General features: G+C 46.9%; 1 protein-coding gene across 1 annotated transcript; it reads right to left on the bottom strand.

Annotated features, from left to right (window-relative positions):
* Positions 1-683: 683 nt before the first annotated feature.
* LOC139049971 (uncharacterized) lies at positions 684-16,987 on the bottom strand. Its single transcript, XM_070525917.1, has 4 exons — positions 16,093-16,987; positions 12,334-12,553; positions 6,484-6,748; positions 684-4,766 (listed from the first exon to the last, which is right to left on the bottom strand). Exons 1-4 carry the CDS (start codon positions 16,198-16,200, stop codon positions 4,604-4,606), a joined length of 756 nt encoding a protein of 251 aa, XP_070382018.1. The 5' UTR covers positions 16,201-16,987; the 3' UTR covers positions 684-4,603.
* Between the last annotated feature and the right edge of the window lie 1,272 nt (positions 16,988-18,259).

Below are 18,259 nucleotides of genomic sequence, written 5' to 3'. Positions count from 1 at the left end.
TTTGTTGTTTGGACCAAGCTACCTTCATGCGTCCTTACGCTGCTCCTGGCCCTGAACGAGCGCTTCGCCTCACTGCTTAACCACGTGACGTTTGCTTGCGCGTGCGTGCTGTCGCCCACCTTCGGAGAAGCGCGAGCACGGTACGTTTTGCCAGGCACGTTCGTTTCAGTCACGCGTGCGGCATGGAAGCGTTGCTAGGCGTTGCACGACGCCGGCGTACCAGCGTTGTTGGATCACATCAAGTTTTGCACCGTAATACGCTACTTCTTTAGGTTTAATAAACAAAACTAGAAAAAAGCGTCCACGCTTCTCTATATTAGCTCATCAACTTAAAGATTTTGTGACGATACAACCTTTTTTATTGAATAGTGGTGTTCTGGTGTTCGCCTAAAGCTTTTAAGAGATAATCTCGAACCCAGGCATGGCGGCAACCGCTCCTTACGTGAGGACGGGTGAAGGGAGCTTTCAGAGTATGCTTGCTTCCTCCATCGGTCCTTCGCTGTAAGGAGGCCTCACGTAAGGTTAGGAAGCGCTCGAAGGAAAGGAACGTTTCATTGTTTGGGCCTTAGTTGTTAGCTGTTTTGTTTGCTGAATATTATCGTTGTCATTGTCTTCTTCCCAGTCACGTTTAACGATTTCATTGACTGAACAAAGGGTGTTGAAAATGACAAGCAAAGCCATGCTATGAAAACTGCAACAATTGACATTTTTATTATGCCAGAGACATTGGTGATGAGAGGTGTTTTCCAGGGTTTGCGGTGGCGGCAGCATCAGAATGCCGCCATGCTTGTCGATAAGGTCGAACTTGAGGTAATAGGAGTGAACATTTAGTCATAAGCGCCAAACCTGTGTCACCAGAAGGGGGAGGGTGGAGTTCCAGGAGCAGAGCTATAGCGTTAAAGGGAGCCTCGGCATGCACGAACATTGTCTATTCTGAAGCGAGGTCCAGCTAGAGCTGAGACTTGTACCGCGGAAATTGGAGGACGTCGGATTATTGCGCAATTTGACCTTTATCCTTGCCCCGATATCCGATACAACAGTGCAATATTTGGTCGCATATACGCAGACAGCAGCACCGCAGTAAGTGTAAATGATGAGTTTTATCAATTTTAGGAGCACTTAGTATTTCAAAATCGCGAACATTGGAAGGACTAGAGCTGCAGCAAGGCAGCATTCTCGCTTTCCACTTCCGACTTTGCTCAATAAAGCTAACCGAAACAAAGGTAGTCATGTTGTCGTCGACCTGAAGATGGCAACGCATATCCACAGTGAGGCATTGACCACGAATCAGATGTATATTTTAACCGTATAAACACAAGGAAATTAACAATTTTGGATGGTGAAACAAACAACTTTCGTGTGAGGAAGAAAGCATGCGAATGGACAAAACAAAACCATGAATGAAAGAGACATCAAACTATTATTTCGCTGGCGGCCATCGCCATCTCCATCAACCGATTTTTCCATATTTGGCGCGCTCCGGTGACGGCTTCTCGACATGAAGACATAAAAGCGACCATTCTTCTGCCCCTGCATTTGGTTCTGTCGGTTCTCGGTGTGTTGTCGCACGTTCCCTAGGCGGCGCTAGCATCAGTTTCCACAGCACGGTGACTCGGAGGTCATCTTACAGTGCGCATGCCATCATGAAGCGGAAGAGAAGCAAAACAGCGGAGTGCGCGAAATCTGAAAGGTGGCGGATGGGGAAGACGATTGGCACTAGGTTTCTACCAAACGTCGCCTGACTAATTTTTCTTTCTATACCGGTTATATGGACCCTCCATTCGAATTTCCCCCATTGCCGTGAACATCACGTTCCGCAAGTATTTACGTATGCTATAAGTTTTGCTATGTTGTATATGCAAGATGCTGTATATACTTAACCGCTAATGTTGCTCAACCAATGTATTACCTTCTTGACCGAATTATTTCTCAGAATCTTGACAACCGCAGTGCGCGAACAACAGTAATCAAATTACAGCTTGCGCTTTTGTTCTTGAGTCTTTTGAGACTCTAAAAAAGTGCGTAAAATATATATTAGTGCTCAGAATCTGAAAGCGGTGTAATGACACTGGTGCCGCTCTTTACAGGCAGCGCCTTGGCGCTGCCGGTAACGAGCTCCTACGGGGCGTGTTAATACTTTTAAAGGAACCAGAAATTTTGGCGCGCCCTCGTATGTCGCACGCGCGTACAGTTCGAACACCGTCCGAGGAGTGCAGGTGCAACGCTAAACCCCGCTATCTATGTGTGCTGCTACCGTCGGGTGAAACTGCCAGTTTTTTTTTTTTTTTACCACCCATAGACCTTTCTTAGCTTTCATGATTACTCAGCTGCCCCCTGTGTTATGCGGCCTGCAGTATTGCACGGTGGCCGCTTGAAACTTGTCCATTTTTGTGGTATTTTCAGCTCCTCCGTACACTACCAGCACTTCACAGAAAAGCACACATGCCTGCTTGTTGTCTAGGAGATGTCCAGCATCTTTATTCCTTCTTATTGCTGTTTTCTACCTGCTTTTTCTTTTCTTGCAATGTTACCGCGCACATGTATTGCGATGTCTGCTCAAGTAAGGTGACCAAGCAGTGCTTGTTGTGTGCAGGTGTCAAATAATGGGCAGCCGCCCCGTCGAGCAACTCGGTCCAGCAACTTTTGTGTAGTTACTCCTTTCCTCGCTGAAATGAAAATATTAACGATTGATTGATTGGATTGATTGATTGATTGATTGATTGATTGATTGATTGATTGATTGATTGATTGATTGATTGATTGATTGATTGATTGATGCTTGGCCACCATACACACGAGATGAACGTACCCAAAGGCTTTACTTGAGCGTCAGCATTCACGGTCATTCCTTCTCAAGACAAAACAAGCGAATAACAGTGTGTGATCATTGTGAATTCCGGCATTTCGTACCTGAACACTTGCGGTTTGCGAGGAGGTAATTACGGTGCGCAAATAGTGGTGGGACGCTGTCAGAAAAACAAACATGATGACAGAAGCGTTGGCTCAAGATACAGGCTTCACCCTATATACTGAAAACGTAAAATACATGGACGGACAGCTTTAAAAAAAAAGAACAGGCTTATCGCTCGGTAAACAACGGAATCAGGTGGGTATGGATTATCAAAACTTTCTTTACAAGATTTCAGCAGTATGCACCCATTACTTCTTTAACAAGTTGCGAATATTCCAGGCGTACATAAACCACTCGAAAAGGTAAAGAAAAGACAGAAAGAAGTCGTCCTTCAGTGCGTTTGTATATATTTGTAGAATGGATTCAGTGAAGGCCATTCACAGAAAGCGTCGGGTCCTTTTGCGCGTGTTTTTTTTTTACGTTTCAGGAGTACGAACTACCGAAATTTCGTCACTATGCAGCTGAACCTGTTGCGCGTTACTGCCTAAAGGTGGCCGAGCCTTGAGCCTGTGGGTTCGCATTGGAGCGTCGCAGTGGCGTAGTCTTTGGGCCCGACCGAAAAGCAAAGCAAGCGCTATTTGGTCGTGACGATCCAGACAAGTGTTCCCTTCAGCTGTCGAGCAAAATGAAATCATTGAACTCATGTAGACTTCCTTGCTTTGTTGACGGCTACTCTTAACCCAAATTTTGATGCTATAGTGAGAAGCTCTATAACATTACAAGTGTCTAAATAAGATGCGCACTCGGGATGTATCTGTTGGACACAACATAGTTCACTCCATCGCATGTACTCGTAGTGCTTCACGTAGATGCATCTTGACTCACGAGTTTGTACTCAATGCGTACCCGCTTTTGAGGACGTAGGCAGTGCACGTATCGTTAATGGACTATTTCTCTCACCAACACACACACACACACAAAAAAACATCGTGAGTAATGAACACATCATATGACGGCACGACATACACGCAGCAACATTTCCTACGATTTTTTTTGTATACAGCAATGCCTTGTAGCAGAAAGTGTGTTCATAAAAAACCTGTCTGCGCAATCTCTTCCTTTTCTCTTTCAATGCTATCGCGAAGACAAATTGGTGCTGACGGTCAAAGTGGTTGAATTTAGAAACCGACAAGAAAATCTCGCGTGGTTCCCCAATAAAATGCATTCCATTCTAGCTGTCTTTCTTTTTGTCGAGTCTTGATTTAAGGGAGTGAAATCGAAATTAATGTGGTGGAGCTTCGCGATGCCACAGAAGACGGGTGTCACAAAAGCAAAAAAGGAAAGGCTGCGAAGACGTAGTAGTTCACGTTGTTTGTGCTCGTTTTCATTCTTTCACCGTTTGCTTGCTCCTAACACTTATATGGTCGCATGAAAGAACTGCGCGTGTCTGTGTGCAAGTGGAGCTCGCAATGAGTCACTCATCTTGAGTGATCTTGATGTGGGGCCACGAAAACAACTTGCACCAGACACAGCTTAGAAGTATGGCAAACTACTGACACAACAGCTCAAACGTGAGTTTCGGCCCACAACGAACGTCGAGAAATCCGCCGAAAAAAAAAATTTCCAGCGTCTGCTTCGAAAAAAAGCAACTACTTGAAAGGGTCTTGTTCGCTGCTCCTGATTCCGGACATTGCGCTACTACATCTGCAAATGTGAGGTGTATACAGATCGGCATCCCCGGGATGGCGATCTTCAGCGCGATTCGATCATGACGAGGCTTCCAGGCGGCAGCACGTAGACGGTTCCTGGTGGCTGCCTGCCCAGGTGCAACACCGGAGCATCGTCAGGGGCCATCACGAGTCGCGGCTCGTCCCGGTAGCCACTCTTTTTGCTCGGCAGGCTATACACCGGCTCCCTGCAGAAGTATTTAAAGGTGGTAAGTACATGTACACCGACATACGTCAGTCACCGAACCATGCGGAACAGCACTGAAATGACACATCAAAGTTTGAAGGTGAATTCAAAGTGTTGAGAACACTAAATGGAGTCCCGTGTCACAAGAGTCCTTCATTCGATATATATGCTAATAACCCAACGAAACCTTCTTCGAAAAATGATTAGTAGCGAAGCTTGCCGTACAATTGCAAGGGGTGAGATCAGATTTTAATTGATGTTAACGAACAGACATAACAGAGCATCAAACGTCCAAACTTTTTGCAAATTTTCGATGCGGCACTGACATTCTGAGAAGATTGTTATTTACACTTTGAAAAGAAACGCTATTTTCGGAAGGATGTCGGCCAATATTAAGCGAGAGAAGTTTTCTCGTGATGAGGAAAGCTCCGAGCAACATTTAGCTGGCATCAATGTTCACCTACAGAACCTTGTATGGGGCTAAATAATGCAAGCTCAGCTTCACGAGAAAACGGAAGTGTTCACGGAAATATGCAGTGACATTTTGGAGATACTTTTTTGAAGGATCCGTCGTTAACAAATTGTTCATAATATGTTACGGTCTGCCTTGCATTGTGGATAACTTTCCTTATCAATTTTGACGTCGCTTCGGCTGACGTTTTGTATACGGGCATTTTAAGACCCAAAGCAAAGCAGTCATCAGCGTATTGTTTTGGCATAGTGGCGAAAAATTAAGAACGCTCAATGATAAATTTAAGGCCACCACAATAGCAAAAGCCTATCTGAAAGTTTATCTAAACAGAAAGAGAAATAGCTATGCATCCATAGATTGCAACAGCTTTTCTGCGATATTCTTTAATCTGTAGTCGTTAACCTGACGTGATCCCTGTGTGGTAAATTGTAATAAACGAAAAAAGTTAACATTTTGTTTATCAGATAAGCCAAAATTTGAAATCAATTTTGTCGCAGCGAGCATATTTAGTGCTGACAACAGGTATGTTATGCTGTCGCAGACCACCATTGTCGGAGAAGGGTCCAACTTCACCTGGACAACATACATTCGGTGAACGCATATATTCCTCTTGCAGGTAGATTTACTTTAACGTTAATGTACTCCATGTGGGCGAAATTATTCCCGAGCTATGTATTTAGATATGAGCTTTTGTTGCTGTTTACTTTTATGATTTCTTACATTTGTTGTTGGTGTTCGTAGAGGTAAAGGTTGGAGGCATCATTTATGCATAAACATATATTTCACTAACCTTAAAATGCTCGAATGTGCTTTCTGACCCATCCGCTACGACCTGTGCATGCATATTGCCATTTCGTTATTAACAGAAACATCGCTTTTCTTATTGCGCTATGAATTAGGTTAGTTTTGTTGCTGTTTCTTTTTCAAGCTTATCATTTATCGCATACTCACAGTATGGTCTCGCTGTGCAAGTATGCATAATGATAGGCAAACTATATTCTACTTATGCTCAAGTACGTTCTGTAAACTGCTTTTATTTTGGAAACATTAGTTCTCCTCTGCCCGTGTTCAAATGGAACGTGGTGGTCGAGGCCTCCTAGTAAAGGTGACTCATTACGTGACCTCTCCCACCAGTGCCACGGTAATCATGCACTCGTGTATCACGAAATAAACGTGCTGCCTTAACGAACAATAACTACAGCCTTGCACACTGCGAGGCAGCCAAGTCGAAGTCGTCACAGCTCACCGCTCCGTAGTGTGGTACCGCGCTGCGGTCAGCATGGGCACGTCGGCCTCCCCCCGCGGTCGTCGCGGGGGCAGGCCGGGCGCGTACTCCTTGCGGCCGTCGGCCTCCTCGTACTCGGGCAGGCAGCGCATGCGACGCGTCCGCGACACGAACACCACGCAGCACACGGTGGCCGCCAGGGTCGCTAGCAGTGCGATGACGTCAGCGGACAGGAGCGTGATGAGCAGCACCGCGGCTAGGTTGTCCAGGGTGACCTCGGACGTTGCTGCGTGGACCGCGTAGAAGGTTTTTTTTTTTTTTTAACACGCTCGGGGTGTCAGTTACACAGAACTGAGAGTGCCACGCCGGCGCGATATGAACGTCTCATTCGTCTGCTTTGCACAAACTAAAGAAAGACGCGCAATCTGCCAATTAACTTATCGGATCATTAACGTGTATCCAAGTAAAGCGAGGATATGTCAGAGGCTCGAAAGAAAGTAAGACAGAACTGTACTTCAATCAAGGCTCCATCTCCGGAACATCAATGGAAAAGGTTTGACTGATGTTCGGGCGGGCCACTAGTGTTTTGCGAATACACCATAATGCAATAACAAAAAAATGGCGATTTGGGGGTTTCTCTCCAAACAATAAGCATCATCTATCGGACATGCATTTGCTTTCTCTAACAACCTGGATCACCACGTACTGTTCAAGGGCGCTAGGTCACGCTTATATGATCATGTAGTTTCTACCCTGCATTTAACATGCGCACAGCTTCACAGCAAAGAAACTCCCGCAATACCCCCGTGGCCTTAAAGAAAGCGCGTCGTCTGGTTCAATGTTACAGAAACTATCATCAGCAATCTCTCATAACCCCCTAGAAGTAAGAAAAACAAGAGGTGAAAGGCAGAGAGGTTAATCGGATGAAGTGTCCGGTTAGCTACTCTACACAGGGGGATGTGGTAAGGGTAGGAAAGATACGAAAACGAGAGGAGACTTGAAAAGACAAAAAAAGAAAAAGGAACGCATCAATTCGAACATTCTATACTTTTTCAGTGAGTCCCGTTTCCTTTAAAAAGCATACTATATAACACTTTTAAAACAGTTAGTTCGCACTTACGTTGGCTGGGACATACCTCCCTAAGCAAGCAAAATATGGAATGGTTCATCCCTCTCGTAATGCAGCAGCTACACGCACTCATCAAAGTAAAGTGTACAGTGCATACATTCATGGGAATCAAGTATACAACGCACAGAAACGTGGCAGCGAGTCCAGTAGTAGAAAATAAAGCACGTGACCTCCTCAGTGACTCCTAACCCCGTGAGCAAACGAAAAATTCAGTGGCTCACACCCCCGTAAGGCTCAGTCTACAATCGCTCAGCGAAGTGAAGCGAACAGTGCATACATTCATTGAAATCACCCATAAGCACACGGAACAGCATACGTTTCAATACCCTGCTGAGAGGACACAACGTAATGTCGACGACAAACGTCGTTGGCGCGAGTCCGACCCAGCTGTACGAGCGCGCGAAGCCGCAGCTAAGCGTCGAAAACGAGTCGGACAAGCCTAACTGCGAAAGCAGCAATGCGATGATGCGAGACGGCGCATTACCAAGTGTGTGCAGCAGGCTTTCGCCCTTACGTGTTAGAGTGTAACGGTTTTTATTTTTTTCAAGGAGAAGACATTCCTAGCGCGGAGTTCCAAAGAAAAGCGTGTTGTCACGTATTCCTTCTGCTCCGTCACAAACACGGCATCAGAAAGCTGCTTTCCTCCTGAAACATTTCTGCGGGCGGAGCACTGCCGACCGTCGCATTGGTTGACCCTTCGGCTGACGATGACGTCATAGATTAAACTGCCTTGCGTTTGCGCAGACGCAAGCATGCGCGTCCATTTCCGAGTTTAGGTACGACAGCTGGGCCGCGATTGCTCTTTTTTTTTTGTAGGAGGCAGCGCTCCCTGCAAAATGCTCAGACACGGGAACCACGCCCCCCCCCTCCCCCCTCCCCCTTGCTTGCCAAGGGAACTGTGTATAAAATTCTTTCCACGTTCTTTGGCACCGCGTGTTCCGAGAAGTAAACCGAGGAAGGAATGCGGCTTCATTTCCGGGGTACAACACGAGCACGTGTTTTCCACGGACCACTGAGAAATGGCGGCGCGGTTTGTTTTGACGAGCGATCAACGCCCCGCGGCGTTCCAGCTACAGAAGCTATACACAACATGCCTCGCCGGTAGAATAGCGCCCTCACTTCCTGTTCAGCTCCGCGCAGGTTCTTTATCACAAAAGAGTTTACGTCTGACCACAATCCCAGTTTGGACAAAGCGCTGCACAGTTATTTTCCCTGTATGCCCCAACTTAAGCGCACAAGAAAAGGTAAGTAATTCTTAAAAAGACATTGTGAAAAATTTTCAGAACTCTGTGTCATGTCTACCTTATAATCAATTTTCTGCAGCATTGTTTCTTTTTTTTTCTGGTCGTCCTAAAGCAAAACAAAAAAAAAATACGCGAACATTTTTCTACGGCTCAGATTTTCTTTTGCAGCTTGGTTTTGCACCCCAGCTTACTTAAAAGGCCTTGTGAGAAAATGATCGTGCAACGCTAACGCTGAAAGCGGCCAATTAGGTGCTGCTGCACTGAACCTCGCGTCACCTTCACGATTCCTGCGGTTTCAATACCTAGCCGGCTTTTTAAAAGCAACGTGATTGATCGAAGAACTATATTATGCGAACTAATGCGTTCTTACTTTTTTATATTTTCTTCTTTTCTCATCTTTTCCCCCTTACCCCATCCCTATGTACAGTACCCAACCGGACACTTATTCTGGTTAACCTCTCTGCCTTTCACCTCTTGTACTTCTCTGTCTCTCTCTCTCAATGCCTTCTGCAAATTGTAAATTAAATTGTCTGGTTTTACGTGCCGAAACCTCGTTTTGATTGTGAGGAAAGCCGTGATTGTGAGGCAAGCCGGCAAGTGGGGATTCTGGAATAACTTCAACCAACTAGGGTTCTTTAATGTGCACATAAATCTAAGTATAACGGGCGTTTTCGCATTTCGCCCCCATCGAAATGCAGCCGCCGTGGCCGGAATTCGATCGCGCGACCGCGTGCTTAGCAGCCCAAGACCATAGCCACTAAGCAACCACGGCGGGCCATTTCCGCAAATTGAATCCCTCAGAGACAACAGTTGTGGTAGCGCCGTTCAGACAATTGGTGATACTTCTGTTACAATAGAGATTATGCCTGTCGCACAACTTCAGGTGAGCGTCATCGCTACACAGGTATCGGTTAGATTATGGTCATAGTCCACTCACACCGAAAGCAATTCATGGAGATATTTTGTCAGCCTAACCAGCCTCACTTTACTGTATTCATTCTCTGCAATTTTCGTTACTTCATTAAACATCTAATCTCTCCATTCACACTGCGTTTCCCTTGCCAAGAGCGTGTTCTGCGGCTACCTAATCCACCAGCAATGACTACTTTCGTTATCGCAACCTCAACTAAACTATCGCATGTCTATCGAGTTATATTTTTTATTTAGCCAATACTGAGAGCCCCTTGTTGACAGCTAAAGGAAGAGTGGCGCAGTTTACAAACGTCTGAATGAATGAAGCGAGAAAAGAAAGAATTTAGGTGGAAAGATAGCAATATATTTCCTTTGACTATCCGCTTTAACGTGCCAAAACCACGATACGATTATGAGGGGCACCGTAGCAGGGGTATCGAGATGGACTTCGATAGCCTGCGTTTCTTCAACGCCCACCCAGCGCCCAGTACATGGGCGTGTTTCTGTTTCGCATCCATCGATATGCGGCCGCCGCGGCCGGACTTTGCCCAACAGAGGGTCAAATCGTATTTTATCATGGCAATTCTAAGAAATCAATATGCAGTGAAAATGCAAGAAAACAAAAACGAAAACACACACACACAAACAACAAAACACGAAACAATGAGCCTAAGAACATCAGCTGTAAAAGGCTTATCCTTCTTTCTTCCGGCTATTAGCCGTGCGGTGCAAGAATGTCCGTGCGTCTGAACGTGAAGTTATACAAGACGGTTAATAGAGACGGAGGAGGGAGAAGATGTTGAAGTATGCAAGAAATTAAGCAATGGTGACTGGTGTCGCACACTTGTGAACGCATTAGCTGCGGTTCAGTGGAAGAGCAAGGAAGAAGGACGAGAATAAACGCCCCTAAACAGGTTGTTTCCTATCAGAGTTTCCTATCAGAGTTTCCTATCAGAGTAACAGAGTTTCCTATCAAAAATTACTACAGGGAACTTTAGCAATGTGAGTGCTAGATCCGACAGCCACAGACGTAGGCTGGGCATGCTGAGGCAAGTGGAGGCAGATCACGAAACATCACATTTGGTTCATAGAAACAGAGCCCAGCTTCAGCGCGTCTCTACGCTGATGGCCGGCAGGTTAGAGGAAGTCCTCAGGCTCCACTTCCGCCTGCCGCCGTGGCGCTGTCGAAGAGGATCTAAGGCCCAAACAATGAAACGTTCCTTTCCTTCGAGCGCTTCCTAACCTTACGTGAGGCCTCCTTACAGCGAAGGACCGATGGAGGAAGCAAGCGTACTCTGAAAGCTCCCTTTACCCGTCCTCACGTAAGAAGCGGTTGCCGCCATGCCTGGGTTCGAGATTATCTCTTAAAAGCTTTAGGCGAACACCAGAACATCACTGTAAAATAAAAAAAAGGTTGTATCGTCGCACAATCTTTAAGTTGATGAGCTAAAATAGAGAAGCGTGGACAGTTTTTTCTAGTTTTGTTTACTAAACCTAAAGAAGTAGCGCATTACAGTGCAAAACTTGATGTGCTCCAGCAACGCTGGCACGCCGGCGTCGTGCAACGCCTAGCAACGCTTCCATGCCGCACGCGTGACTGAAACGAACATGCCTTGCAAGACGTACCGTGCTCGCGCTTCTCCGCAGTAGGCCGGCCGACAGTGAGCATGCGTAAGCGAATGCCACGTGGTTAAGCAGTGAGGTGAAGCGCTCGTTCAGGGCCAGGAGCGGCGTAAGGACGCATGAAGGTAGCTTTGGAGCTACCTTATGTTTAGGTAGCACCAAGGAAGCCTTCACCGAGGGCCCCTGAGTAAGGAAGCTTTCAGAGTGACATAAGGTAGCTTCACCGCAATGAAGGCTTCCTTAGTGAGGTAAGGAAGATTTCATTGTTTGGCTCCTTATGCTGAGGAAGTACCAAGGAAGCCTTCACCGAGGGCGCCTCAGTAAGGAAGCTTTCAAAGTGACATAAGGTGGCCTCACCGCAATGAAGGCTTCCTTACTGAGGAAAGGAGGGTTTCATTGTTTGGCCCTAAGTTGACACTAGTGATGCGCTGCACTGGGCTCTCACAACGCTAGTAGCCTCTATGATAGCGGCAACCAAAGTAGCTCAACCAGCATCGTGCTTCTCGCTCGAAGTGACTTTGAAAGTTGGCAAATTGATCATTTTCGAAAAATTACAACAATAGGAATGCAAGAATTTGCAGTGAATATGCATGCGCGCAGTCTCCTTGCGGCGTACGTCTGAAAGAAACGGGATTCCATCAACGGCTCGGCCATAATATATGTGCAGAGCGTGGAAAGCAAGGACTTCTAGTACAACAAGTGCGAAAATAGGAAAAATACATATATGAATCATCTTACCCATGGTCTGTAGAAGACAGTGCCAAGCTTTCCGTTCTCCATAAAGGACCACTTCTCTCCCTCCCCCATGGTGGCTTAACGATCATACCGCCACCATTCCTTCTAGCTAGTTGAGTGAAAAACTTGTTATCAATCTGCTGGTGGATGTTTTCACCGTGTGCTACAACCAGTCTCCCTTCTACGTCCGTATCGTTGCATCCGCGCTGAAACAAACGAGAATCTGACCTGGTGCATCGATGAGCTGCAGGAGCAGTAGAAGTTTGTAGGCGAAGAGCACGGCCGTCAGGCAGGCGGCCACCACGGCTAGCACGGCGCACGAGCCAACCAGCGCGTGCAGTCTGGAGGAGCGGTGGCAGTAGGCGGCCAGGCCGCACACGGCGGCCATGGCCAGGAAGAGGCCCTGGAAGCGGCACGCCACCTCCACGCTTCGGAGCTCTGGGACCACCTGCAACACGTCACGCCACAGGTCGATCTTTAACTATAGTGTGCCACTCCGGTTTGGCTTGCTAAAGGGGCGCAGGAAAGCAACATTAAACAAACTTAGGCTGATTAAGTATTACATTTCAAAACTTCCATTTTTCATTCTGCCCTTGGTGAAATGAGGTTGGATGCTGTGAATGAAATTGACGGCTCTTGCCTCCTCTCCGTTGCTCAAATTGTGCGCCGAAGCGTCAGTGGCTGGCACATCAATGGGAAGTACAGGATTATCGCATGTATTAATGCGACATCGTTAAGGGCCTCGTGTCGCAAAATATGTGTTGTCGGCGTCCAGCGTCGCAGTCCCATGAGCGAAAATTCGCGTGTATATATATATATATATATATATATATATATTCTGCGCCTTGCTATGTGATGTGCGGTATATGTGGGCTATCTTGGCACACGATTATATCACTAATGTTGCTTATACCTTGCCTCCTTACAGTCTTGACAAAATAATTCCTCGGCATTTTAACAATGACAGCCCATAAACAAATCTAATGAAAATGAAAAAGAAATACACACCGACAGCTAGTGCATGTCTTTTGTCTGAAATCTTCTCAGACTGAAATACAAAACGTGTCAAACAATACTAGAAGCCTGAAAATGATGTAAATTTCTTGGCGCGGCTGTGCGCTACGTCCGAGATCGGCCCGCGCAAGGACGGCGTTTCAGCCAGAAAGCGCGCCTTTGTGCAAAGCGCTCGCCGCCACCGTTTCCCGGCAAACGTTACGATTACATAAGGCACAGTTGCCAAGAAGCATGAGAAGCAGTGAGGAATCTTTGAATATTATCATGTTCCACTCTTAGAAGCCAAGCTTAAGCGTTCTCCAAATTTTTATGTGATCTATACATATGTTTATTAATCTTTAAGTTAATTGTTTATTTCATTTGTCTTTATGCACTTATTTTTTATTTATTTATTTTGTGAGTAATCTTTAATACTGCTCTCATGCGAGAACATTGCTATTGAGCATTGACGGATTTTTTGTTATGAATCAGCTGAAAAGCTCTAAGTAAAAGACGCAAACGCAATCAGTCATACCAAGGAAAGGAAACATGGACACCTTACAGTTAGTTTACGGTTCCTTTTTTTTTTTCTGCGCGCGCGTATGAAGTGAAGACTTTCATTCCTTTAGAATGCGATGTAGTCTATTATTACGAATAAGCAGTTCATTCTAAAAGAAGGAGGAGGAGAATGGCGCTAGCTACAGGTTAATTTAGCTTTGCAAAGGCTACTCTACTCCCGAACAACTACTGCGAAATTAACCTAACATCCAAGCGAGCTGGCACCGGAACTGCCGGGTCACGACACCACGCATCTTTTCTTTTTCTGGCTTACCTAACCTCCTTTCAGGATAAAACTGGCTGCTCGACTATGGCACAACTGTGATTTCAACACGCAGCTTTACTTTGCGTTTCTTTTAGTGCCCTTATAAGCACTGGGGAGAAATAAATCTCCTGCGATCCCCGCCTGCGGCCACCGGCGTTACGAGTTGGCTTCCTCTCCAATAGTGACAAAATTAGTTCCTATTATTTTTCGAGAAGCAATGCACTCGGCTTGTCGCGGCCGATCAGTGGCGGCTATTTTTTGCACAGTAGTGAACGCAGTAGTATAGGGTAGGCCTATATCAAGTCACGACCAACAATTTACCGCTATTCTTCAAAAGAAAAGCGTAAGATCATTGCATTCTACGGGTACTTACGTATGGGGGCACAAAACTTGGTTGTTGATAAAGAAACTTGTGAAGCATGTAAGGACCACGCAACAAGCGATGAAAGCAAGACTGACAGGCGTAACCTCAAGAGACAGGAAGACAGCGGTGTCGATTAGCGAGCAAGCGTGAGTAGTCGTTATTGTAGTCAAAATAAAGAATAAGTGGATTCGGGAAGGCCATGTAATGCATAGGGTATATAACGAATTGTCTAACTGATTACCAGAACGCGTGTCAAGGCAAAGGAAGCACAGTCCAGAATCGTAGAGAATTAGGTGTGGTTTTTATGAAATTTGGAAATCTGCAGGCCTGAGATGGCGCCCTCTGACACAAGACAGATTCTTTGGAGGTCCCTGGAAGTGAGACACAAATAGGCAGACGATGATGACGAAAGTAGTATATCTGGCATGACCTCCGATGTAACACCCGCTTTTTGTCACTCTAGGTGTCCACACTTGTGCAATTCCTATGCTTCAAGTCGTCACCATCAACAGCATAAAGTTTGAGTCCCACTTTCTTCTAGTCAATTTATGTCTTCGTCCTGTCAATTCAAGGCTCCTACACTTCCACATCCGTACGCAAGCATGTGTGCGTGCGATACTGAAGGATTTCAGCAAGAATGCATCAGGGGGTTGGTGACCATTTAGAACGCGTCAGCTAAACGACATGGTCACATCGTGCAACCAATCGATGCGCAGAATCGCTAGAAAACTGAGGTAGCCAAATGCGATTACCTCCATGTCATGCATTAATTCCAATTTGTCATTTTCAGTTCAAAAGGGTCACTTCGGTTGACAAATACGCCGTATTGAAAGACTGATTAATACTGAGAACTGGGTTTGCCTTCACTAAATGTTTTGTCTTTGCGCTCTGCTCCTATAAAAGGTGCCGGCCTCTACAAGGGAGAACTGGAACCCTTTAACAATCTCCTTGCTTCTGAGAAAGTGCACGTTAAAATTGCACAGTTAAAAATTATGCGCAACTACTGAAAGAACGTTCTATATTGGCATCCTAGTGCTGTTAATCGGAAGGCGCACGCCATCCATAGAATCACGGAGTGAAGCGAATTCGCTGAAAAGTTCGTATATGACGCTGTCTCAAAGGAGGCAAGTAGAGAATTAGTACGGACTGTAAAGATTAGAGGTCGAATTTATATTTATGCAGTCACGTGCGATCATGACGCTGATACAAGAAATTCCTAAAAAAGAAGTAACCTATGCGCATTAGCGCCTTCTTTTCTTGTTAAGAAAGCGGGACTTTTCCGAGAAGATCTCCATATACACGAACTCTCAAGATGGTTTGGCGAACGGCGCATTGTGATCAAACCGAACAGGACAAATCACCACAGCTGTTGCAGAGAGCACCGTTATACGAGTGCTCTCTTTTTACTAGTGCCTACTCTGCGCCAAGAAGCCGTCTACACAGAGAGGGCATAAATGAAAGCAACCTCAATAGAGAACATTTAGCACAAGGACAACTATAAACGGTGTAAACACTTTCCTACAAATTTCGATCTGTGATTTCACGGAGCTTTACAACGAAAAGAAACACAGCAGTTCTGAGAGTTACGGTAGAAAAGCGCTGCACTTTTGATTTCGACCATCCGGAGTTCTTTACAGTGCAGCCATAGTTCAGAGCACAAGCTTTTTTTAGCAACAAAGCCCCCTTTCTCTCAAAATAATTAGGCCATCGCGACTAGAAATCGAACGCATGACACGGCACTGAGCAGGAATCCGCAATTGCCAGGCCACCTTGGTGGGTTCCACGCATCTGCACTGGTGACATTTACCTGCCATAGCTGGCCGAGTATTGGGAGGAGAATGACCAGCAGCGCGCAGAGCACCAGGACGCAGCAGGCGAAGAAGTTCACCGAGAGCGATTTGCTGGGACTGGCCATGGTTGCAGGCTGCGGGCGAGGAACTCTCCCCGCTCGACGCACGCCGTATTCCCGAGGCCGATCGCCTCGAACCGCTGTACTGTACTTGGCTTTTCCCGAGATTTCAGTTTACACGGTGGTGCTGTACGTCTAACATCTTAGCAACGGGCTGCCGGACGTTCTCCAAACTTTCGGTGCACTTTCAGGCAGGACGGCCGCGAGTTCAATCCGAACGCCAGCTGCGAAGGTTCGAGTCTTGTAAGTCACAGCCCCGTTGCAGCGAGCGGATCAAACGCGTCGTCGTACAATACGCGAGGGCCTCGTCAACCACGCCAGAGAAGCCTGCCGCCCTCAAGGACACGCGGTCTTGAAAACAAACTCGAGGCGCACGTTTAGAAAAAACGCTCACCAAATCACTCCCGAAACCTCGCGCACCACACCCTCGTTTCTGCGCGACGGCGACGCCAAAAGTGGAAACCCTCTCGAGCCGAAAACGCCGAAGGCTTTTTTTTTCTTCTTCCGACGAAGATCACTGGGTCACAGGCGCAGCGCTCAGTGGGACTACGACGAATCGTTCGTTCGGGCGATCCGGAAACGAGGGCTCAACGAGCCACGAGTCCACGTCGCCTTCGGCCTGCCCGGTCACTTGGGCGTACGAACGGTGTCGAGTTCGGCAAACCACGGCTGGTTCGTCGGACGGCCGCCCTGGCGTGGCACGTAGCCCACATCGGAGACCCCGGGCTCCCCACCGGCGAACCCTTCTCTCGGAATCGCCACTGGGTGCCGCCGTGCGCCAGCGCTGGGCCTCTGGCAACGCTGGCTCCCTTCCGGATGAGTCGCCAAGGCCTCGCTGCTATTTAAAGCCCCCCACTGCTCCCTCCACCGGCTGACCCGAGTGGAGGCTGTTTGCGTGCCTGCCGGTGTTTGTGTGTTTGTGCGTGCGTTACAGGGTGTGCGGTAAAGGGGCTCGAGGATGGGGGGGGGGGGGCGTGTGCGAGCATTCTGTCTCTTTGTTCTTTCGGTTTATGTCACTCACGGCAGGGTTGGTGCCCACCGCCTGGCTCCCCAAGAGCCCTACAATGAGTGTAATAGCGTGCAGCGTTGGTGACAGATGGCTCGTGTTCCGGCTTCTCAATGACTGTTTCTGAAGCTCGATTTACTCGAAGAAATTATGTGACGGACGATAGATTTGGCGAACGCATACAGTAATTTTTTTAAATTATGAATGGTCTAGCAGTATGTTCCAATCATTCGAGAGAAGCCTCACGATTTCACTCCCTAATACGCGGGCACAACCTCACTGGCTTCGCGAACACTGCACAGTTTTGCTGATACGGAGTGCGTGGTTGCGTTCCTGCGGTTCTTTGAAGACTGCGAGCAGGTCGCCACGGTGGTGGTTCGTCCGTCACAATATTTGTGTGTCTACGCGCTTTTTTTTCTTTTTTTAACCGATGTAAGCTAGTGTTTGTGTATTCGGGCTGGATAGGATGTGCTGCCGGGACCATCAGAAGAGGGCCTTTCTTTTGTATGTGCCAGCTTGTTCAAGCAAATGTTTATGAGCGTGACTGGTAGGCTGTGAGTTTTCGAGTGCAGTGAGCAATCTTGCGTTGTTTTATTGTTGCCGGCTGCTTTGCTGCACATGTTTGAGCTCAGGTTTCGCATTTTCTTAGTTTTGCTGGGCGTACATATTTCTTTCTTTGTGTCTATAGAACCTGCTTCGGAGGAAGGATGCCAGAGCGGCAGGAGGCGAACAAGATGGAATCGTGTTGATGCTGAGAGGCTTTGGACGACTGTTTATCTGTTGTTTTTCTCATACAATGAACGCCAGTGCTTTGGCGATGACAGAATGACGGGACACGACGAAGCGGCACCATGGAACTGGCCGAAATGGCTTTTATGAAAAAGGAAAACAGCACTTCTGTGGTTTGTAAAAGCAAGCTGAGCTGCTCTTGAATGCATTATAAGGTGCGAGCTGTGTGAGTACATGGCTATCACTAGTGCTGTGTAGTTAAACATTCGGATGGATTGTAAATAACTCTGACAGCTAATGTGGCCGGTGTTTCCTTAGGTGGCCCGTGAC

This window comes from Dermacentor albipictus, chromosome 9, assembly GCF_038994185.2.
Source record: "Dermacentor albipictus isolate Rhodes 1998 colony chromosome 9, USDA_Dalb.pri_finalv2, whole genome shotgun sequence".
Taxonomy (NCBI): domain Eukaryota; kingdom Metazoa; phylum Arthropoda; class Arachnida; order Ixodida; family Ixodidae; genus Dermacentor; species Dermacentor albipictus.
This window is presented reverse-complemented; position numbering and strand designations above follow the sequence as displayed.